At 37.9% G+C, this 23,678-nt stretch overlaps 1 protein-coding gene across 1 annotated transcript in view; it reads left to right on the top strand.

The window, feature by feature from the left end:
• OXCT1 (3-oxoacid CoA-transferase 1) overlaps positions 1-23,678 on the top strand; it is an 81,259-nt gene that overhangs the window by 1,053 nt on the left and 56,528 nt on the right. The window contains exons 2-7 of the mRNA XM_026058114.1: positions 2,054-2,110; positions 3,096-3,204; positions 4,698-4,788; positions 17,859-17,994; positions 19,602-19,751; positions 22,586-22,692. Of these exons, the coding sequence (XP_025913899.1) occupies positions 2,054-2,110; positions 3,096-3,204; positions 4,698-4,788; positions 17,859-17,994; positions 19,602-19,751; positions 22,586-22,692 (650 nt within the window). The remainder of the gene's footprint in view (positions 1-2,053; positions 2,111-3,095; positions 3,205-4,697; positions 4,789-17,858; positions 17,995-19,601; positions 19,752-22,585; positions 22,693-23,678) is intronic.

Below are 23,678 nucleotides of genomic sequence, written 5' to 3'. Positions count from 1 at the left end.
TCTTTTCTTTTCTTTTCTTTTCTTTTCTTTTCTTTTCTTTTCTTTTCTTTTCTTTTCTTTTCTTTTCTTTTTTCTTTCCTTCCGACGTCCGAAATCGCTGCATGATTTCAGGAGGTCGCTTTACGTCCCGGTGCTGTCTTGCCCGCACGGCGCCGCGCCAGGCGTGGGCTGGGGGCTCCCGCGGAGGCGGGACGAGCCCGCTGCCCCCCGTGAGTCCCCGCTCTGCCTGCGGCGAGCCCCGCCGCGCGGCCCGGCCGCTCCAGGCCTCTGCCCTCGCTCGGGGAAGGCTCGTCCAGACCCCATGGATCTGCTGGTGCTCAGCTGCGTGCGACCCTGCACAGACTGGCTTCTTCTTGAGCCAGCGTTGTTTCTTTGCCTCTTCTTGTTGTTGGTCTGCTTTAGTTTAAGAAGCTCACCTACTCTCCTCCTCATCCCCACGTTTATTCCTGATGGGTTATGGACAATAATTGCGTCTTTCCCAGCCTGTGTTTTGCTAAGCTGTTTTGCTCCCCTGTATTACTTCCTTCTATTCTGCTGGTTATCCTAAAAGCCTGTCTGTCCCCATTTTATTTCTGCTTCTCTTGAACCTGGGCAGCCAGATTCACAGCTGACTGCAGGGCGTTTAGCTTCCCAGCCCAGGGCTGTGGGTTAGTGTGGGTGCTCTCCAGCGCCTTGGCTTAGTGAAAGCTCATAGCCCTCAAATAGCAGAGTGGGTGGGGAAGGGACTGAGGAAAAACATAATTAGGAGAGTAGGGCAGACACCCTTCTTAGAGATATCCAGGCAGGTATTGCGTAACACAGCTTGCTTCATTGTAACTGTAACCTAGTTTTTTTTTTTTTTTCTTTTTTTTTTTTTAACCTGTCCTAGAAGAGGTCTGGTATAGATCTTGGATTTGACTTGGCTGGGGTTTTTTTTTGGGGGGGGGGTTGGTCCAAGTTCCTTTGATTACCCATTTGTTTTTTTCCTTTTATTGTCACACTTTATGTCTACATTAGGATAAAGTACTCATTTCAGGTGTTATGTAAACATAGTAACAGAGAAAGTTCAGAGGACTCCAGCTGGAACTGGATTTCACTGTTAGTTTCTTCTGACCAGCTTGACAAAGTTTTGTGACCAGTGGTAGACACTTTTGCTGTTACACTGGCATCACATTTTTATTTTCATCTTCATTTTTTTCTAACAGTAATTAAGAAAAGTCAGACAAAGCTTACATCACTTACCCTTAAGGAAATGCTCACAATGACTGAAGAGATGAATGCCATTATTGGTGTGCGTAGGGGCCAGAATAGGAAGTTTTTTAGGACTGACATTTGCTGCTTTTTGAATGGGGATAAAGGTTTATACTCTTCTAATCTTAGAATATTGTTCCCCACTGTTATAGGTACACCTGTGAGGAGGTTCAGGGAATAGGTACCCTGTGGTCTCTTCAAAATGTTGTTGCCCATGTGCCTATGGGCTGAGTGGCCTGGCCTCTCTCCAGCCCTGCCCCCTTGGTCAGACCTGAGGGCAAGGAGCCGCCTGGAGCCCTCCTGCCCTGCCGCTTGCCCTCCGCTTGGACTGGGTCTCCTGTGGCTGCCACTGCTTACTGCTCCTTTTGTCACCTCCTGTAGAAGGGGGCCGGAGGAGATGCTCTTCACAATCTTACTGTGGTCCTGAAAAAAGGTTTCTGGAAGAAATAGTCATGGTATAATTGACCATGATGTTTGGTCCTTTACTTTTTCTCAGTCAGTATAGAATCATTCCTTATGACCTACTTATTGATGTTTTATTAAGCCCATCAAAGCAAAGTAGCATCAATGTTTCCCTTGGGAATGAGATAAGCAAGCCTCCCATTAGAATGGTTTTCTTAATATTCATTATAAACTCTTGCAGCTTTAATTTTCTAAAGAAGGCAGTTTGTGTAATCTTGAAATGGAGCCAAAAATTATTGCAATGGTTGTAATTATATCTTAAAAGAGGCTCATTAGGGAGGAATTACACTACTGTTTTAAAAAATGTGTATAGATTAGGTTATTTATTACTTATTTAGTCATTCTTTTCCTTCTTTCACAGCCTAAAATTTCCTGCTTCGGCTGTCAAATTAGAAGTGGAGACATATGGACATATGAAGTATATTAAACTCCAAATACTCTGAATTTATTGAGATTGCCTCCATGTAGTATGGTGACCTAAATATCAGCTGGTGCTAGTGCCTTGACAGTACTTGATTAATATCTATCTGTGATAGCAGTAATGGGAAATACTTAAGGAGGGGAGGGGAAGTTTAGGATAATTATGACCAAAGAATGCAATAGGTGAGCTATGACACTTACTGTAGAATGGCTTTATAGTGTGAAGTCTAGTTTTGGGGGTGTGAGTTCTTTTGACTTCCCACCTGCCTATGCACCTGCCCCCATTCTTTTTCTGTTTGTCGCCATCTCCCTGATTCTGGGTTGTTCTCCAGCAACAGAAGGAGCCCTAAAACTGGATCAGAAAGCTGGTGCAAGCGTCACCCTGTTGAAGAGAGTCCCTGTTTACAATACTGCTAGCACAATGCAGCACTTTGTGTCATTCATTGGCCTCCTCTCCAACTTTGTGGGGATTTGGCCCTCTGCTTCAGCAATTCCTAGTGCCTGGATATCTTTGAAGCTACAAGTAGCTATATACAGGCTAGAGCAGTCTTGTCCTAAGTCATGCTGAGGAATTAGCATTTGAGTCTGTTTAAACTGTTGACAAATTTTGACTTCCTGTAGTGTAGGACTCAGAAATTTAAAATACCTTTGAATATTGTCAAATTGATGAAGCTTGTATTAGCTCTAAAGCATTCATCATGCATATAAACAGAATAGCAAAATATGCTATGACTTGGGGGGAGAGAAAACAGATGAGTTCACTTTGCTTTAGAGATGCCAGAGTGATACTGGTCCATAAAGGATGCTGCAGCTGAACCTTTCTCTGTCTCTGTCTCTCTCTCTCTCCACAAACRTTTAGTGTCTAGAGTGGAGATATCAGTCTTTTTTTGCACATCTTACTTAGTTACAGGGATCGTCATCATTATAAATCTACAATATAATGCTTTTGATTAATTCACTTGTTTCTGTTAATGTTGTTCCAGATTTGTGGGTGCTATTTTTCTACCAGCTGTCAACGCAACACCAAGTTTTATACTGATCCTGTAGAAGCTGTAAAAGATATACCCAATGGGGCAACTATACTTGTTGGTGGTAAATATTAAATTCTTTATGGATGAAATCTTGTATCCTGTTAAAGAAATACTTTTACCTTCATTCTTTTTAAATTAACTAATTCAAGAATCCATATTCTTATATAAATATTTTAAACAAGTGATTTCTTACTGCTACTCGTGGGACAAACTTTTTCAGTAAGAAAATACCTGTTTGCTTGTTAGGGGAGGAAAAATTGGCAGAAAAATAATTATTTTTTTTTCCACGTTAATGAAATATTAGATTTTACTTGTGCCAGTTTGAATGCAAAATATTAACTTGGGCTTTTCAGGTTAGTGTTATTATTTCAAATAGTGTGAAATTCTGGTTTGATCAAGTTTATGGTGGCATTCTCTATATTCTGTAGCTCCTTGTCACTGGCTCTTTTGATGCTGAGCAAATCATCTAACCTGTTTCTGACTGGGAAAAGAAGATAATATCTATCTATGTTACACTAAATGGATACATGTAATATTTTCAGAAGAGTCAAGAAATTGTGTCACATTGGTTTTCAATGTGTATTGAGCTTTTGAGTCTTCTGGGTGATTTTCAGAATTTTACCCAATTCAATCCACTTAAAGAAAAAAAACCTCTCTATGCAATTGGTTGCAACTGATTTTTAGTGCTGAAGAAGAATAATTAACATAACTTTGTAAAACATGGGAAACATCATTGGAGATCGGTAATGAGGCAAAATGCCTAATGGGAAGAATTGCTGCTTTTTTTTTTTTTTTTTTTGCTTGATAGGAACAAAGAAAGATCTGAGGCTAAGTGGTTGGGAACAAAATATTAATAGTTTTGTTCCTAGAGCCCAGTCTAAGACTTTAGGTGCCTCAAATTTGGCATGGTACTTTGTTAGGCATATAGGGTTCTTGCACCGCACGTAGGCGTTTTAGGCACTGCAGCCTGGGTGGAGTTCTGGGTTGTTATGCTTCCCGTGTCACAGATCTTCCCCAGCAGGTTAGGAGTCCCAGATTTTTATCACCTAATGATAGGCTGCACTGTATGGGAGAACTCTTCACTCCTGTTTGACATTTTGTGCAGGTAGAAAGAGAGGGTGAAATAATGAGTATAATGGAATAGTGTAGTGGTTTGGGGACACATTAGGAGAGCCAAGGTTCTCTAGCCCTGCTCCAAAGGCCTTTTATGTATGAGCAGACCTCTAATAGTTAATTGCTTTCATCCAAGCTGGGAAGCACCTGGTGACTCTAGGAGATTCCAGCACTAGGGTGCAACTGAATAAAGCTTTTTGAGTCACACTTCTGAGTTTAAGTACTTCAGATTTGGTTTAGGTGCAAAGTTAGTTGTTGTCTACTATTCTTATTCCAGAAAGGTTTCTTTCCAGAAGTATTGGGCTCTTTAGTCATCTAAGAAGCTTGTTCTCATCTATTCAGAAAAGATTTTCAATCAACCAGTGCATGTTGCCAGACTTTTGATTAAACTGTGTTCTTTCAAATACTTGTTACATATTCAGTTTTCTTTATTTTGCATAGGTTTTGGATTGTGTGGGATCCCTGAAAACCTGATAGGGGGTCTACTGAAGACTGGAGTAAAGGGAATAACTGCTGTCAGTAACAATGCAGGGTAAGTATTCATGTAAGTCCCTAGTTTAAAAAGTACAGACTAAATATTCTGCTTACATTGGTAGGTTGATATGTATGAAAAAGCCTTACTTTTCTTTGTGTAAATTTCCATATTAACTCACTTAGCTGTGTTTGCAAGTGTTATTTTTGGAATGACTTTAAAAAGTACAGTATACCCAATTTTGTCAGTAGTTGTCACTGCTGTAGAACATAGCAAGTGTATGTATATTTATATGCATATGTAACTGGTGGACTGTAAATGAAAAATCTGACTTAGATGCTTTAAATGTGGTATCAGTGATTTTGTGTGTGTGTAAGTTCCAAATAGTTTTTTTTTCTAACTGAAATTTGATGCTTTTTGACAAGTTTTTATTGTAGTTTGATTATTAAAAAATGGAGAATGTTTATAACAAAGGAATGGGGAGCCTTTTTAGTAGGTCTTGTGATTTTTTTTTTCTTTGACATTTGCTCATTAAGAAGTTCAAGTGAGGCCGACAGAATATTTGTTTGTTTGTTTTTGTATATATAATTTCTCAGCTTCTCATTAGGGTTAATTTTTACACAAGCCGTTCATTGTAATAGACTCCATAACACCTAATGAACTTCACATAGAGAAATATTTACAGCCAGTTCTGTTAAAGTGCATTGATAGTATAGAAATGAAAGTAAAAAATATTGATATGCAGATTGATACCTTTGAAATTGGCCTGGTCAGAAAGACTGATATTCTCCTTGCARTGTGTCATTGGATGACTAGCATCTGTAGGTGGCCGTTACGTTAGTTACGTTAGTTACGTTAGTTACGTTAGTTACGTTAGTTACGTTAGTTACGTTAGTTACGTTAGTTACCGTATTAAGTGTCACCTTCAGCAACATCATAATCCCAGGGTAACTTGATTAATTATAGGCTTAAAGAACATTGAATAACTGATGTTTCCTGGTAGCATTATACTTTCTTTGACAATCTTTCCTTCATGAGGTGGTTCATCTTAAACTATCTTGTCATGTGAAATAAGACCTCAATGTACTGGAGTTACAAGCCGTAACTGCTAAGGAAGCTAGTTTGTTAGTATTCTTGTTTGTTTGTTTGTTTTTCTAATAGTGTTGCTTACATTCAGCAAACAGTAATCTCCATTTTATTAAATTTTCTGTGAACTTTTTACTTCTGAATGCTGCATTTGTGACAAACAATAAGAAGAACGTTATATTATTTTCAGTGGAGCTTCCTTAATACTTGCAATTATGAGCTTCTTCCTTGGGTTGGAAGTCTCCATCTGTTCTGTAGAAGTACAGCCTTTGTATGATTGCAGAACAAAAGATGTGGGGGAAAAAGATTGGGAAGATGTTTTCTCCTGTGGCTATGTCAGAATATAAGAAAAGGGAGTTTGTTATGTGAGCCAGAAAGGTTGCCTGGGTATAAAGAAGTTGGTTACCCATGTGGAGTAAAAGTAGATGTCAAACTCCACTCCTCCAGTCTTGCCAAACAAATGAATTAGGTTGAATTTTTCTAGTAGTGCTTGATGCTACTTTTAGCTATATCATTGCATCTCCCATATCCTTTTCTGTAGGTTTATATCCAAATATTAGTGTTTTGTTTTTAACCAGAACATGATTAACTTGAGTTAAAACCAGAATACCATTCAAAAAATGGTGTTTTAAAATATCATGGCTGTTTTACTGTCCCTTCCTGTGTTATTGAACCATCATGTTTTAGTTTTCATTTAAATCACCTCTAATAAAGTTTCTTGGTAATAGAACAGGAAACAGCAAAAATCTGTATTGGTCTTTTGCACTACCTTTTCAAATGCAGATTTAAACATTAACAAAAGTTTCTCTTATTATCTACTCTGTTGTTGATAGTGTTGGCTGGATGATAAGATAATACTGACCTGTAGATTGCTGAAACACTTTTTTTCCTTTTATCGTTGCTAGTTTCAATGTTACTTGCTAAAAGTTTGATATGGTGAGCTAAAAATTTGAGTAATGAGCTTATCAGTAAATTTTCTTGGATACATCATCTTGAGAATCTTGGAATATTCTTTTTAGCAATGATTATGACAATTCTGAAGTATCTGATTAAATTGGCAAAGTATGTGGCCATCCTACTCCATTACAAAACTTCCTATATTTAATAAAAGGGCACTTAGCTATTGCTGGAATCCTATTAAGTAGAGAAAGCTATAAGATATTTATGTTTAGTTCTACTAAGTTTCTCACTTCTGTTCTCTCCTGTATGAATTCTTTTGCCAACCTTAGAAATAAGCCACCAGTCTTATTTTCTATATTTACCTATCTTAGGTTGAAAGATAGTTGTTATTATTTTTTAAAGCAGAAGAGATTTAGTCTGTGTGTAAACAGTCCAGTCTCCTAAGGATGAAGTTCAGCATATCTTATACTTCATTTTTATTGGAAGTGCATCAAGCTTGTAGTAGCATGGTCACAGACAATGCATGTTTGTATTGATATTTGGTCCTCAGATAGTCAAATTCGAGCCCCTCAGAGCCTTTTTTCAAAAACCATTTCTGCTGAAAGGAGGAAGGAGAGAGGAAGAGCCCAGAGTACTCTCTATTCTCTGCTGAGAGTAGAGATCAATCACTTTCTGAAGTTTCTGAAAGACAAACATATATGTAGATAGAAAGATTGCACAGATGTTTTGGGGAGGGAGGTGGGGGTTTGAGTGTGAGGAAAAAGTGGAAAGAGAAGCATTGTGTAATAGAACTGAGAAGCAGCTATTTTGTATTGTATTCTGTATATTGTTGGTGGTATTCCAGGCTGGAATTAACTCAGCTCAAAAGAATGCTAACTCTCCTGATATTTCTGCTGTCTTTGAGGCTGGAGAGAGATACTGTAAAAAGTTTGGCTGGTTGGAAAGCATAGCTTAATTCAGCTGTCCTTGAAACTGGTTTTCCATAAATGCTCATGGCAGTTAGATAAACCCCTCACAGACAGTACAACGGTCCAGGCCTCCTCCTGGCATGCTCAGAAGCTGCTGGTATTTGGTCTGTCTCCAGGGCAGACTTCTGGGACCCCTGCAGATTTTCAAGGTGCTTCACATTCTCATCCTCCTTTTCCTTTTGTATAGCAGCTAATGACTGTTACCTCTGAGGAGCGGTTGGAGCAGCAATTCTGCTAGGCTTTCCTTGTAGAAGTTACTGTATATGATGATTAGAAAATGTATAGGGACATTCATAGAGTCTAGTTTATAAAAAGGCCTGGTTTTGATATCTTGTCTCATGCTGAACAATTCCATCTATTTTGAAATTCACTCCAAAAAAAAGTATAGTCTAATCTGTTGTTTTTATTTAYTATATTACTATTATATGGAACTGAGCCTACTGTAATTCTGTAGGATTTGGGATCCATATTAAAACAGATGTTGTCATTAATAAAGTCAGGATACTGAGTTGACAGTGGGTGATACCATTTAAGTATATTATAATATCATACCAAAAAAGTATAGTGATATTACCAAATATTGTGATACTAATAAATAGATTTGAAAACTGAAGTAACCAGCACAACCTTCACATACCCTGCAGAACAGTTTTGAAAGGATGGATTGTTCCTGTAATCTTAGGTTGTCAAGTACTTTTGGGGTTGAGCAATTTACTGTTTTCCAAGAGGCCTCTGGATTCYGTGTTTTGCTTTGGTGCTGTTATGCTGCAGCTGATGCCCTGCTGTGTTTCATCCTCCTGACTGCAGCTGCTTTCTATTCTCCAGCTCTCCCAGCAAACAGGTGGTAATTGGCTGTGGTCAGGTTTATTCAGCCTGCAGTGGGATTAGCAGGCAGCTTGCAATTGCAGAAGGAAAGGAGCCAAGTATTTAGACAGACAGCTTATTATGGAGAACAGTGCAGCCCCATGGACTGAATCACATGGCTTTCAATGTGCGTGAACTGCAAAATGTGTTACAGAGCTATCTGTTTATAACTAAAATAGCGGTAATGGAGACAGCATTTCACTTGCATCTAGGGGAAAAATGTTAACAGTACCTGTGCTTAATTAAGCTGGCAGTTCTGATAGAGTAGGGAGTCCGGAGGCACTGTTACCAACTCCCTCTCTCCTTTAGCTGGAAAGAAGGTTCAGCAGAGCTTAGAAACACTTGGCAGCATCTGGAAACAGCTTTAAAGGAGTCGGGTGGCCACCAGTTCACACCCAGTTCAGTGTAACGGGGAGAAGATTCCTCAAGCAAGTCCTTGCTCCCTTCATGTAGTTACTGTCAGGGAAAGTCCTTATTTTGGCCTATGACAAGCTTGCCAGGGACCAAATATACAGTAGTCTAGGGGTGTTCCAGCGTACCTCCTTCATTTAGAAACATGATACTGCTACAACGTTTTGTCTATTGCTGTGTGTTACCTAGCACGTGCATGTGTGCTGGCTACTGAAACAGCCCCTTTAAGAGTAGTTACTGTTTTGCCAAGCCAAACAAAGTGAAGTGTTGGAAAGAGAAGCAATACAAATATCCAGTATCTCTGATATTTACACAGCTCACTGCAAGGAAACTGGAGCCTGTGAGGGAAACGGTGAAAGCTACCATGGTGGGTGTGTGTGCTGCTAAAATGCCACCTCTCATACCTTCCCTTACAACTTGTTTTGTCTACGTTACTCATATTTTAAGTATTTTCTTTACAATATTTGATTATATGCCCTTTTATAGTTAGAGGGTTCTGTCTCCTTAAGGTACTTAAAATCCATTTTATTGAATCTTTATGGCATGTTGCTAAAATTTGCTTAGCTCCATGTCTATCCAAGCTCCAAGGATGTTTTGCAACATCCTTGTTTTAAAACTTTACTCAGTAAATCCCCTGCGTAGTTGCAGTTACTATACAATACCTTCTAGCACATGGCTTTTTTGTCATCTGCCTTTGACTTCATGGTAACCTTGACTTCATGGTTACAGTAGACTTGGACACTTCAGGTCAACTTAACCTGCATTAGGGAAGTGTCAGTATATCAGGCCTATTGTTTCAGGATCTGTGTTGCAACAAAACTATGTTCTTGTCGCTAACAGTCAACAAAATGAAATATTTAAAAAAAGGTTTAATATTGGCTCCAAATGGCTGGTTTTAATTATGCTTTATGAAATGGATAACTAATTTTGCATATGAATTCATTCTAAGATTAACTATCTTCTGTCTCTACCATCTCAATAGACTGAATTTGGGCTGGGTGAAAATGAAGTCCGTTATTTATACTGGCTGCACATGTGGTCTGACAGGCTCAAATGAGCTCTTTTCTTTCTTTTTTGTCTGTTTTTGATGCTTTTCTTGATGATGTACTTTTTTTGAATGAGATAGTGTTGAACTGTATGAATGTCATTGTACTATTTACAGTAAAAATTGTCTGAACAGTTACAGTTAATATCTCTAATTCCTAATCACCTAGAGGATCAACTAAAAGGAGATTGACAGCATGCTGTCAAATTATCACAGATTATCACAGATTCAAACTGTCTGCTTAAAAGGCATTATCAGTGTTTTGAACCTTTGATCTCTGTGCTCTTTGTGGAGAAGTTCTTTTTAGGTTACTATGTTATGCATTAATAAGCAGAAAATATCTCTRTGATAAACATTTGAACTGCCAGTAAAGGTGCATGAGTGTTCTTGGTAAGTAAGAAAGTTATTTATATTGAATATAATGGCCTGTTTTTCATAATGGGCTAACTGTAGTTGCTGAGCATCCAGATCAGGAACTATTCTATGGCAGTATTTTAAAGCACAATTTAGAGACTAAACTTCTTGCATCTGTCTGCATTCCATATTCTAAAGCAGCAAAGGTATTTTTCTACTCTTAGCAATTAAATACTTTGAATTTAAAGGATTAATACATTTTATCTATGTTAATTAAAGTAAAGTTAAGATCTCATGTGTCAGTCATTGCTTTAAGTCAAATGTTTCTGTTAAAACCAAAGTGCATCTACTGTCTTTGCCACAGACTTCCTGTTTGTTCTTGGGTATGTTGTTCCCATGCCGTAATTCCTTCATTATTATTATTAATGTGTAAAATGCCCTCAGGTAGAAGCTGCATTCCAAATTCACAGAAAGTTGAGAATTTTTTCACATAGTATATCAATAAAGTGTAAAGTGGTTTTAATAGGCACAAATTTGACAAACCCTTGATTCAAAGAGCTTAAATGTAACTGAAAGTGTATGACGGAGTAGGAAGAAAGCTTGTATGTTCACAAAGATATGATCAAGGTGATGCCCAGAATATTTAACATTGTGCATATCGTTTTTTTATATACATAAGAAATTCTCTAAACATCCCAAGTTAAATATACTTTCAGAGATGAAATATAAGGGCATCAATGACACTTATTCCTTTTGACAGAGTTAGATAAAAACTTGCTCATGGCAAGTTTGCCACAATAATAATGATGAAAGGTTTATAAAATATCTTTAATGTTAAGTTGATTTTTTTTTTCTTATTTACTTGTTTTTTTTAATCACCATTCTTCTTGAAGATTCTATTCAGGTGCTTTATTACAAATTTTAAATTGCTGACACTGTATGAACTGTAAATCCCTGAAGATGTGCCCAAGTTGTCCTGCTAATTTTAGCATAAAGGTTATTTAGGATTTTGGCAGGGCAAATTGTACTGAACTTTGCACTACGTAAAACTATTAAGGAATCATCTGTGCAGCTGACTGTCTTGCCTGTTATAATTCCAAATGCAGAAGGCAAAACAGGTCTAGAACCCACAGCTGTGGGACTGTGTCAACTTGGTTTTAGAATAGTGCCAATAAAAGGTAACCTTATCTTTCAGCCACGAGGCTTTTGAGGAATGATGCATTCATGATGAAATTCAGATATTTAAAGGATTATGTCTACACTATGTAACTGCACTGTAAGGGCAAAATATGGTAGAGAAAATCTAAAATTTCTGAATGGAGTGCATTGTTTCATTTGTTTTAATAAAAACAACATACCGTTTCATAGTTGAAAGGAACATGGGAAGATGAGACTTCGCTGCTGACATAACTGTGCAACATCTTCAAAAATCTTCTGCCCTCACAATTTTTTAATGGATTTGCCAAATATGCCTGCATCAGTCATTCTTAAAGCAGTGGTGCTTTTGGGGAGGAGGACGGCAGAGGAAAAGTACTGCTGTGAGCAGTAGCTGTGAGGCTGGAGCAGAGATGAAGTTAGTGGAATAGAGAACAGCCTTGTTCTAAACAGGCTTTAGTAGCAGAGGGAGAAGGGTGCTGCGCAGATGCTGCAGAGAAGGAGCAGAGGGAGTTTAAGGCTCAGTAGAGTCATGCTGGTAACTTGCAGGCCAGGCTTCATGACTCAACAACCATGGGCTCCCTTTTTTCTTCCCTCTTTCTCCCCTCAAAGTGAAAGAAGTCCCAGGCTGCAGAGCTGGGAGCTCTTCAGTGCGTTGGTTCCTTTGTCCTTTGCCATGGGCTGAGAAGGTGGCAAGATAGGTTCTGTGTTTCTGGGAGCTGTGAACTCCAGCCCTTCTTTATGTCATAGTTGTTCCTTCTCCCGACCTGGGCCGCCTTAGCTCTTGGGAGCTTCAATACTTCTCTTTTCCTCCACTCTGCCAGTCACTTTCCCTCCAATACCTTCTGCCTCCCTTTTCTGCCTCCCATTAAACAGTTCTCATTAGGGGAGATGGGAAAATATTCTAGGCAAATGGAAGGAAAAAAGATGGCTGAAGACAGTGTCTCAAGGATCAATGGGGCAAATAAACATTATGTCTCTCTAATTTACCTCTTCATGAACTGAATTTATTTTTTTCCCCCATTAGTCAACTCTTATTCCTCATCCTCCCCTCATTCTGTGATACTGTGCTGGGCGGGGGGGGGAGAAAAGAAGCAGAAACAGAATATTGTCTGAGCTGGCTCCTTGGTGCTCTTTCAACCAATTCATGGGAGAATATTGTGGGACATAGTCTCACTGTTAAGTACCCGGTAGATGGCTCTTGAAGACAAGTCATTAAGAGTTGTTATGTGAGTGATTGTCTACATTTATTTTACCCTTGGCGTGTCTGCACTTGTGTTTGGTGTCTTCTGACAAAGGGCGTCTAGTGGGGATAAATGCTGCTACTTGTTTTCTGCACAAAGGGGTATAAAGGGTCATTGTCTGGTGCTGCCAAGATTACATTTTATAATTCTTCTTGCAGAGCTGCTAATGTGCATCACTGAGAACTTGGATGGTATTTTCAGCCGCRTACCTTCTTTCATGTTGGTCAAGTTTCATGCCATAGTTTCAGTCTCATGAGCCTGAAAGCTGAAGTCTGTGTATCTAAGACATGCAAAAGAGCCAGTGATTGATGCACCCCTCTTAGCTGGGGAGCATATCTGGACTTCTCAAGGAAGTGTGGATCTGCCAGGAGATGTAATTGCATGTAACTTGGAGCAAATTGTTTGAAATGAAACTCAAATGCTGATGCTACAAAGTAAAACAGGTAGGATGAAGCATCTTTTAAGGGGAGAGAGATGGAGGAGGTTGTTTCTCTTTCACAATCCTAACCTTTTGCCTGGAGAATATCTAGCTCTGGAACAGGTTTATCCATTATCAAGCTTCATACATAACTCTACAATGCTTTGACCTGCAGAATGCCTAGAGAGACTGCTCATGTATCTTCAGAAGGTGACTATTGTCTGTATATAAAGCATTCTCCAGGAGTAGGACCAACTGAAAATAAGCCCTTTTGCAGCAACARCAAGTTTCAACAAATCCCACTTTCCGTTTGAGTTGGAGCCTCACCGTGGGATTCTTACTACATGCATTTCTTTCTCAGTTCATAGTCTCCAGGAGTAATGTAGTAACCCTCCTGTCATTCTGATTCCTCAAATTGTGAGAGGAGAAAGGCTGGGTAGTTAGCTACAGTCATTACATTAGCTCCTGTTTGGCCAACACATTTTAATTCTCTGTAACTTAGATATGCATGTTAACCTTTCACAACTAGTGACTTTTGGTCTTGATATTATCTCCCAGAAATCTCCGCCTCAAATCCTGGACAGTCCTTGGATGACAAATATGAAGAAAGTCTTTTCTTTAAGAAAAGTAGAAAAAAGCCATCACGCTAGCTGATGCAGTTCAACAGAAGTTTCCAGTGAGGGCAGCCAGTCTGTCCTAATTACCCCCACTTTTCCTGGATACCTTTAAATCTCTTTAAAATGACAAAGAGGGAGAGAGTTTAATTATCTCAGTTTACTGAAAAGGGAGCAAAAAGCCTTCTTAAGATCTTTTGCCAGAGTAGTGTGACATTCCAAGCCTCCTTTTTTCTGCATAATAATAAAATGTTTTATTCCATACATCTTTGGGCTCTGTAGAGCTTGGTATGGGATGCTCTTGTCCACTTAGAAACTTTGCAACCTCTTCTCTATGATGTTGTACAGTGTGTCTTGTTACATGGACCACCAAAGAGATGAAGTTCTGAGAGCTGTGAATTATCTTTTATTTGAAGGGCAACATTGGTGTGTTGCCTTTGACTACTTGCAATATATTTGAGAACTGTGGGCTGGGTCTGTCTGGAAGTCTTTTCTGGCTAAATTTTTTGTTAGCAAATGCTGACATTAGTTTTGACAGAAAGATTTTGTAGGTCTGAGAAGGACAAAACAATAGAGAGGAGTGTGCTGCTTAATAACCAGACCCGCTTGATAGTAATTACTTTTTCTCATCTCAATCGGTAGAACAGGGACTGTGAACTTGGATCAGCTACATTCTTGATGAGTGCCGTATTCTTTTTCTCTGTTTCTTTCATGTATTCTGTAGATTCACATTTCATACTAATATAGAATGGGAAACTTTTAGAAATCTCAATATTTTTGAGGGGAAAAAGAAAGCATTCTCTGTCTAGCACTAATATGTGCTTTCCTTCTTCTGGCAACACATGTAACAGCTATATCAATGTCCACCACACCTTTTTTTCTTCCTACCCAGAGGAACATGTTTTTATTGTACTCACCTTTGACTAGATATTTAAAAGACTGAACCCAGCTTTTAAAATGCATATCCAGTATGTATTCTTTGCCTGTTCATGTGCTCAGCGAAGGACATTTTTCTTTTTACGGCTGCTATTTGGTATGGAGGGCATTGCCTGCAAGACTGATATTTTAGAGAGAACATTTTCAACATAAATGTAATTTAAGTGAAAAGTCCTAAGAAACTTTTTCACCTAAAAGAAAAAGACCAAGAGAGCAGCAAAGTATGGGAAAGGAGAACAAGTAACTAATAATCACAGTAAAAAATATTATATTGTAAGAAATTTCGCCAAACCGGAAATTGGTGTCTATTTTTATTCTGGGACAGAAATGTCAAGTAAAGAGCAAAGGATAGGGAGAAAGGGAGAGAGAACAGTATTTCGACTGTTTTGTGAAATGTTAGTTTCTTAGGACATTCAAATATAAGAAACACTGAATAAAATGTTCAAAATGAATTTTAGGAGGGACAGGAAAGGAAAACTGATGTGCCTGGAAGGCAAAAGGATTATTTTAACTGGAAACATGAATGCAGGTTGCATCATTAATGAAGAYGGATAGCACTATATTTCCTTTAGAAATTTATACTTTAAAAATAACCATGTAAGTAACAGCAATTGGATTTTGTGGTGCTGCTCTGAAGAGGAAATGCCCCAGGGAATGGAGATAATGTGATATCAGGCAGGCAGAACTTCTTGGTGCATTAGTGTCTGATGGTAAAAATGCCTTTTCTAATTGTGCTAGGAAAATGAAATTGTATGACCTGTGTGCCCAGTGACTGGTCCTCACTGCAATTTTATTTTTAAATAAATTGACCACCTTTCAGGTAAGGAAAAAGAGTGACTTAAGAAGCAACGAACTTGTGTGATGAGCCTGACGGAGAATAACTTTTGTGTATCTTGTTGTCTAATTTCTGTGGTGATCTTTGTAACTAAAGGCTTTTGTTTGAAAGAAGATATCTTCCTGTAGTAGATGAGAGACTCAGACATGTCCATATGGGGTCCTGTAGGAAGATGTACAAAATCCCGTTAAGGATAATGTGTGCTAGTTGCTGCTTCTGAGATTGTCGGAGTAGGGATTATAGATCTTGGTGAAATGAGGCAGAAATTTCTTGAATCATTCCAAATCTGCGGTTGACGCTCACTTGCTGTCCCTTTCTCATGTGCATATGCACTCAGAATTTTTGGTCTATATGTGGAAATCTTGTATCTGCCTGTTTCTATTTCATAGCTTGCAAGTGTTGAAATGTAAGAGCACTATTAACCAGAGTGAATGATATGTGAAAGTAACAAATTGTGTTCTGTAGGCAGTTCAAAATACTGCCATGGTTGTTCTTGTGCTATTAAGCACTGGACACTATTATGTCTATTCTTTTGCTAGCTGATACTCCAGTTATCGATCCCCATTAAACTGCTAGTAGATACTGGCTGCTCTGTTACATTTGCTTATTATCTTTTGTAAAGAGAAGTCAGCGTTTGGTATTCGTGTGAAAGGGATTTTTCTGCTATTAGTGACCCTATACAGTAAATCCTGTCACTTATATATTTTTATCCCTTTCTTTGTCCTCTTTGCCCTGTTTCTGCTCTATTCTGAGTTATTTTAATTCCAAACTGGTGGAAGTCCTTGCTATGAGGAATTAAAAATACAGGTTGTTTCCAGGCAACACACATTTTACTCTCGAGGCTTTGACACTGGAACATTTTTGACATAGTGAAGTATTGCATTAGGTTTAGACTTTTATAGGCCAAAGTTGGGGAGTGGAGAAAGCTTTTAAAATAAGTCAAGCTTTTTACATTTAGAGAACATAAATCCAATCAGAGACCTAAATCAGAGAAGTTTGTTTTGCTTCCTCTCATGCAAAGTTTTCAAGATGTTTGTGTATGCATAGAACTGGGCTGCCAAATCTTAAAATAGTCCTCATTATACATGCAATTGAGAAGTCTTTCTGACTGCACGTCAGAGTCTGTGTCTGTGCAACTGTTCTGAGTGTTGTGATAGGAGAAGAGCTGTTGCTGCTACTGCTTAGCCCCTGTTCTTTCCACTCTGCCAATGCATGCAACACATGCTGTGGAAAGTCAGTGCTATCAAGCAAGAAGATATTGGTCCTGTTGTAATAGTAGGCAGGCCAGGCCTGATTTGGCCTGAAGAAGAGAAACTTGGTCTCTTTTGTGACTTCAGATTAATCACTTAGGAGCAGATTTTCAAAGGTAAAGGTTGACATCCCCCTAGTCACCTGGTTCTGTTTGAAATTTAGACTTTCAACATCTCTGTTTGAAAAACAGTGAGAGGTAAATGTAAACTCTGTTTTGATCAGATGGTTTCTGTGGAGTTTTCTGATGTGGGAAATACCATATATGACACTACATCTGTCAAAGTTAATTAATCAGTGTTAAACTTCAGAATAAAAATGGATGAGCAAGTGGATTAGGTTCATCGTTACCTCTTTTAAACTAAAAAATGAGAACTCTATACTGTTTACTTTTTGATCTAGTCTGTTGAAAGGATGCCYGGAGGTAGCAGCTGAGATGTCTAAAATAGAACCTGGTGCAGTGGAGTATTAACATACATTAAATGAGGTTTGGTTGTTGCCCAAGGGGTTCTTTCCTTTAACCTAYGCTGATTTATTGTGCAAAATATCTCTCCACTAACTCAGCATCATAAATTGATTTTTAAAGGATTTTTTTTTTTTTTGAGTTAGGAAGCCGTAGTATTTCTTTGCAAGCAAGATTTTAAACAAAAATTAAGTCTTTGTTCACTAAAAGACCGATTTTGCCTTGTGACTTTTTAATTAATTTATAAGACTTTTTGAGGAGGCACATATATAAAATAACACTACTTGTTAAATTGCAATTTGTAGCTGTTACATGTGAAATGTCTTAAAAATTAAAGTTTTGGCTGTATTTGGTGTATTCTTCCCTTGAAAGAGATGAGGTCTGAACACTAGACTCCTAAATTTTAATTGTAGCTTTGTTGCTTTTTCCCCCTGAAAGCTGGAATTTGATTTCATCTCTAATTCTTTATGTCTAAAATGGGGGGAGATAACTTCATTTTATCGTGTTAACTCATTAAACCTTATTAAGTGTTTGAATACAACAAAATACTTTTATGAATCCTGAGTATTGTGTTTCTTTTTCTATCCAGTGTTGACAATTTTGGACTTGGTCTTCTGCTTCAGACTAAGCAGATAAAACGCATGGTATCATCATATGTTGGAGAGAATGCTGAATTTGAACGCCAGTATTTATCTGGTGAGCTTGAGGTTGAACTTACACCTCAGGTAAGAGTGGATCTTTAAACTGGTGATTTCTTTTCATCTAAAATAGTGATTATGATATGGTTTTCTTAAAGTGCTCTTTTAAAAATTATTTGGCAATCTAAATGTTTTCTCTGTACATATATGTGCAGTAAAGACAAATGGTAGTTGCCATCTTCAGATCATGGGCTGTAGACTGCTGCTGGTCTGTTAAGAATTGACTAAATATATTGTGTAAATTCCTTTTACAGCTTGTTGCCTTACATTCATTTCAGCTAAATATATATAAATATATATGTTTTATTGTACAGTGTTTGGTTTTGATAGATCTCCTGGGTGGCAGAAAAACACATGAAGTAGGTCTTGCTTGTTGCTGTGGTCCACATGAGGGGAAAAAGAGTCAGAGAATCCCTGGATTACCATATTGGTCGCATTTCTGTGTGCTTATAGAGATGTCATGTGTGTAGTGCCTGCCATCTAATGGTTAGGAATGAAAAGAGGAGCTTTCAGTTCACTGTGAGACTTAAAAAGTCTCTTAAAAAGAGTACCTTACTCTCAACTGAATTAATCTCCGTGTAGTGTTACGATTTTACTATTTGCAGATTTACTTTTTAGCACCACAGTTGTAACTATTTTAGTGCTGCCAGCCTACATGCATAGCCTGAATACAATGAGATCCTAAGTCAGAGTAGCAGTCATATGCCACTGAAATCTAGTTTTGCAAAATCAGTAATATAACTTTAAAATCTGCAGCATGTCACTGTGTGGCATTTCCAAATTTCCATCTCTTCAAACACATAACTTGCTGTGTGCAGTGCACAGAAAAATTATGTAGATTATGTAGGACAATACCAGGGAATATGTGACCTGTGTTTTGGAGACTGCTAAGCTAGATAATTGACGATGATCTTTTCTTGCTTTAAATTTAGAAAAATATTAATAAAATGTGTGGTAGGACACTAAAGGCAGACAGATGTGTCTCCCCACTAAACTCCACAGTTGAAGCTGATAAGGAATTTGGGATGTTAGTATCTGTGATCTGGCTGGACATAGGGGAGAGCACAAATAGGGTGGTCAGACTGAATGACAATGCTGTTCCACCAACCTCTTGGCATTTTTGGCAAATTACTTCACTCCTCCTTCTTTCTTAATCTGCTATGCATGGTTGTCTCAACTTGGAAGGAGGTATTTATTAAGTTTCTCCTGAGGTGTTGGAGAAACATAAACAAATATATAGCATTCATATAAAAGAAAAAGCTCCTAGAATATGTAGCCAGGTGGGGAAGAGAAAAAGAACTGTGTACTCTTCTCAGAGTAGTAGTTGGGGAAACAAAATTAAAGAAAGGTATTACAAAAGGCACAACAAAATGCTGGGGCCTGGGAGTCAATTATGAGTTCTGTGACTGTGTGCTGTTGAGCAATTCATGTCCAAGTGTGATACTTTTCTTGCCAAATCCTGTCCCAGTCCTGCAATGGAGAACTAATGGGAGGAAGAATTAGATGATGGCCTACTGAGTTCAGAAGGAAAAGCCCCAAATGATGGGATATAAAAATAAGTTCACACAAGTGAAACATCAGAGTTTGATTTGATTTTTCCAAGTGGCTAAGCTCTTGAATGTGTTCTCCCATAGGGTACGCTTGCTGAACGCATTCGAGCAGGGGGAGCAGGAATCCCAGCATTTTACACCAGCACCGGCTATGGGACACTGGTGCAGGAAGGGGGGGCGCCTATCAAATACAACACAGATGGTACCGTTGCCATTGCCAGCCAGCCAAGAGAGGTAAGATGTCATTTTGTTATAAGGAAGCTCTGAAAACTGCATTTCTTACAGATTTCCAGGATAAATAGTAATTTAAGCTTCTCCATGCCAAGTTTAACCTTGACATGTTGGATTAATAGTGTGGCTGTGCTACTGTATGCATGAATTTCCCTTGCCTGTCATTCCTGCTCATTCCTGTCCCCTGTGAAGTGCTAATTAAGTTCTTCTCTCAGCTTTAAGGTGACTTAGCATCAAGAAACTGATCCAGGGAAAACCTTCCCTGCTGAGTAATTCTTCACTTGATTTAGTTCTCTTACCTGGTTCTCTGTGTATTTAAACAAAATCTTGTACCAGGCCAGTGCACTGCCCAGTATCGATTGAGCATAAGCTGCTATAAGGGAGGCAGGCGCTCCTTAAGTAGCGTCATAAGAATTAGGCAGCCTTGCAGCTGAACATGAAGCTTTAGCATTAGAAGAGACAGGACATCTTCCTGGTAAACAGGAAAAAGCTCAACCGACACAAACATATTCAGCAAACACGTATGCCAACAGTTGAAATGCAGTTTAATATGAGCCTTTGAAATTGCAAAGAAATAAAAAACAGTGTGGCTTCCAAGTGAGAAACAAGGACTTCATGTTGAAATTTCAGTATGAGGACTTCATATTGAAATTGGATGGAGAATTTGGAGAAGGGAAGACATTTGTCAGTGTTATGACTGTACTTGAAGAAATGGAATGAGGCTGATGTTGTATGTTCCATAGACATTATACTCTACCTGAAGAGCCTCAGTAAGATAAAGGTAACTTTTTTCCCCCCAAGGATTTCACATATTTTATACATGTCATTTTCATTATCCCATCAATAAATTAGTCTTTTTTTTCTTAATTTTCTTACTGACTATGTCATTATGATATTTTACTATTTGAAGGACTGTTTCATTTATTAAATAGCTTATAATTTTGATAGCAGTTTTCTTCTCCCTTTAACATTTGTTGAAAAGTGTATCTTACTCTCCTCAGTCTTTTGGGAGGCTAATAACATCGCTAACATTATTTGGTCAAATTCATTCTCCAAATCCATTTCACATGTAAGTATCATTTTGTAAAAGGAGATCTGAGCTTTTATAGGAACCCAAAACTGACTTTTGTTGTACTCTCTCCCTGTCTCAGAAATTATAGGTTATGCTCCAGTAGTACTTGTGTATACTCTAATCTTCTTCTACACTGTCAGGAGRAAAGCTGTTTCATGTTTCTGTATAGGATTTGTGTCCTACCTGCTTGGTGGTGACTGGCAATTATAAATATAGACACCATCTTTTCTGAGGCRGTAATGGTTTTTACCTTGATGGTTTTTTATGTTCTTTTGCTTTCTTTTCTGCAATGGTTTCTAGTGATATGCAATATTTAGTAATGAAAGTGCTTGTTGAAGAAGTTAGGGTTTGGTTATTGTGTAATCCAGATTTTAAGGAATATTAGTTTTACTTCTAGCTCTGTTTTTCATGGGAGTGTCCATATTCTTTGGAACTGAAGTCTTAGATAYAACTCTACATAGGCTTGGGGACTCCTCATATAAAGCAAGATGGGGAAGAACAACACTCTTGAAGAAGCCACAGTCTGCAGTGTGCCTGGAGGGTATTTGATGATCTCAGGCACCTTGACAGAGAACACAGAGAGGGTAGGGACATAGCCCAACTAACTTTGTGCTGGAGGATTGAGCTGGCTTCACAGAGTGTGAAAATGGCCTTGTTTCCTAAAATTCATCTAATAATATATAATATAAGAATTACTTTTGTCTTCCTCGTTTTTGACTTTTTTATTTTTGAGTTTTATTTCTGTATGCATTGTAACACAGTTCTTCATGAATAAAAATAATCTCAATCTCTATTTTAAGGATTTAACAAGGTCCAGTACCTTTCCTTGGGGCATCAGTAATTAGATGGATTTAATACATATACCCTGAGTTTACCCATGTTCTTTGAAATATTCTTTGAAACCAAAACTGATTTCCAGTGACATTCAGTTCTGCCTTTATCCTATGAAATGGTTCAATGTTGAGCTTCAGTTGTGATTGTGAAGAGAACTCAGTTACATTTTAGAGAATCTAGGAATAAGTTTGCCAGTATACTTTTGTTAGACTTCATTCAGTTTCTACATTAAATATAATTCTAATGTTTTAGATTGTGTCCCTCGCCCAGTTTTACGAATGAGCTTGGCAATGAATTGGAAAAACTTTTACCTTGATGATAAGAGACTCTTCCTATATTTATTTTTACAAAATGAATTTAGTTTTATGGAGCTGTTAAAATATTAGCTGTTTGTCAGTTATATATTCTGGCTTCAAGCACAATATCATTAAAAATATTAATCATAAATGCAGAGAAGACCAAATGAAATTCAGCCTGTCAGCTGAAATGAACAGATGATCTGAATTGAGTACTCTGCCTCAAATCTTCTTCATTAAGATTTGGGGTCTCTGCTGATGGGCATACTTTTCCCACAGTGAATATGAACTTTTTTGAACAGTTCTGCTTTAGCACTTCAGTTTTGGGTTAGCTGGTAGATGTGCAGCAAAAAGCATGTTAAATTCCAGTAGATGGAGCAGCAGGAATATGCATCTGATTCTCATTGTGTTTCAGTAAACAGGGACACTCAAGAGTATGCTAAATCTGTGTTTTACAGCTTTTCCATGCTTCTCTGTGACTACATACTTGAGCTACAGTTTTTCAGATAAAATTGTACATAGATGAAAAAGAAATCTAAATAAAATAGACTGTAAAATTAATCCCATAAAATAAGTATTACGTGAGAGATCTGTTTGAAGAAACCTRTATCTCAATAGTGTACTTTTCTCTACAGGTGCGAGAATTTGATGGTCGTCACTTTATTATGGAGAAGTCAATTACAGGAGATTTTGCTCTTGTGAAGGCATGGAAGGCTGATCGTGCAGGAAACATCATTTTCAGGTATGGCTTGTTTACCAGTAGGAAAAGATTCTTTAATGGTTTAGATAATGAAAGAGAAAGAGAATCCTGTCTCCTCTGCAATGGCAAAATAGTGTTTTACTGACTTCACTTTCATTCATATTGCATTTCCCTACTGTCAAATGATACTGCTATAAAAAACAAAATATAATTGCTTTTTCTAATGACTTCTGAGAATTCAAATACGGCTGGTATTAACTACGAATACATTGGTAGTTAAAAATGAGGCATAGCAGATAAAAGTCATTATGTTGACTATTAAGAAACATAATGATATTCTATTCATATTGCAATTTTCATGCGAGAGTTTGGGTCATGTTTCTTGTACATATGAAAGCTGATCCAAGACATGTAGGTTCATACACATCAGAACAGAGAAGAGCTGAGTTATTCTCCTGGCCAGTAAATAATGAGAAAGCTTAATTCTGTCCCCAGAAAAGAGTGTTTAAAATGTGTTTAATCTCAGTGGTGTAAGGAGAGGCATTATAGGAATTTAAACATCTTTTGTAGAGAAAAGCTTACACCTGACTTTACAAGCTTACAAAGCTTATAGCTTGTAGTGAAAAGATTGTGCTAGCGATAACATTTATTTAGGTTGTTATACTGGTGYTTTGGTCTGTCCTGAGTTGAAGGAAAGGTTTGTGTATGTTTAAYGTCTGGTCTTTGTTTGTTTGTTTTATGGCTATCAGATGAGAAGGTAAGTGCTCTAGCAATCAACTGCAGATTACTGCAAGAAAGTGCTGAATGATGCAGTCTGCCTTTGTATATATTAGAAGAAAGAAGGAGTTGAGGAAACAGCAGTGATAACCCAACTGTCCAGAAAATATATAGATAAAATAATATAAATATGTATAAATAATTATTTGTCTATAATAATTATAATATAGATAAAACAACAAAAAAAAGAAAGTGAGAGAATTACTTTCCCCCTCTTACCCCCCAATGCTTGATATACTGGCTTCCCCATT

Source organism: Apteryx rowi, unplaced genomic scaffold (genome assembly GCF_003343035.1).
Source record: "Apteryx rowi isolate R43461 unplaced genomic scaffold, aptRow1 scaffold_143, whole genome shotgun sequence".
NCBI classification, from domain to species: domain Eukaryota; kingdom Metazoa; phylum Chordata; class Aves; order Apterygiformes; family Apterygidae; genus Apteryx; species Apteryx rowi.
Note: the sequence above shows the minus strand (reverse complement) of the source record. Positions and strands in the feature narration are given on the sequence as shown.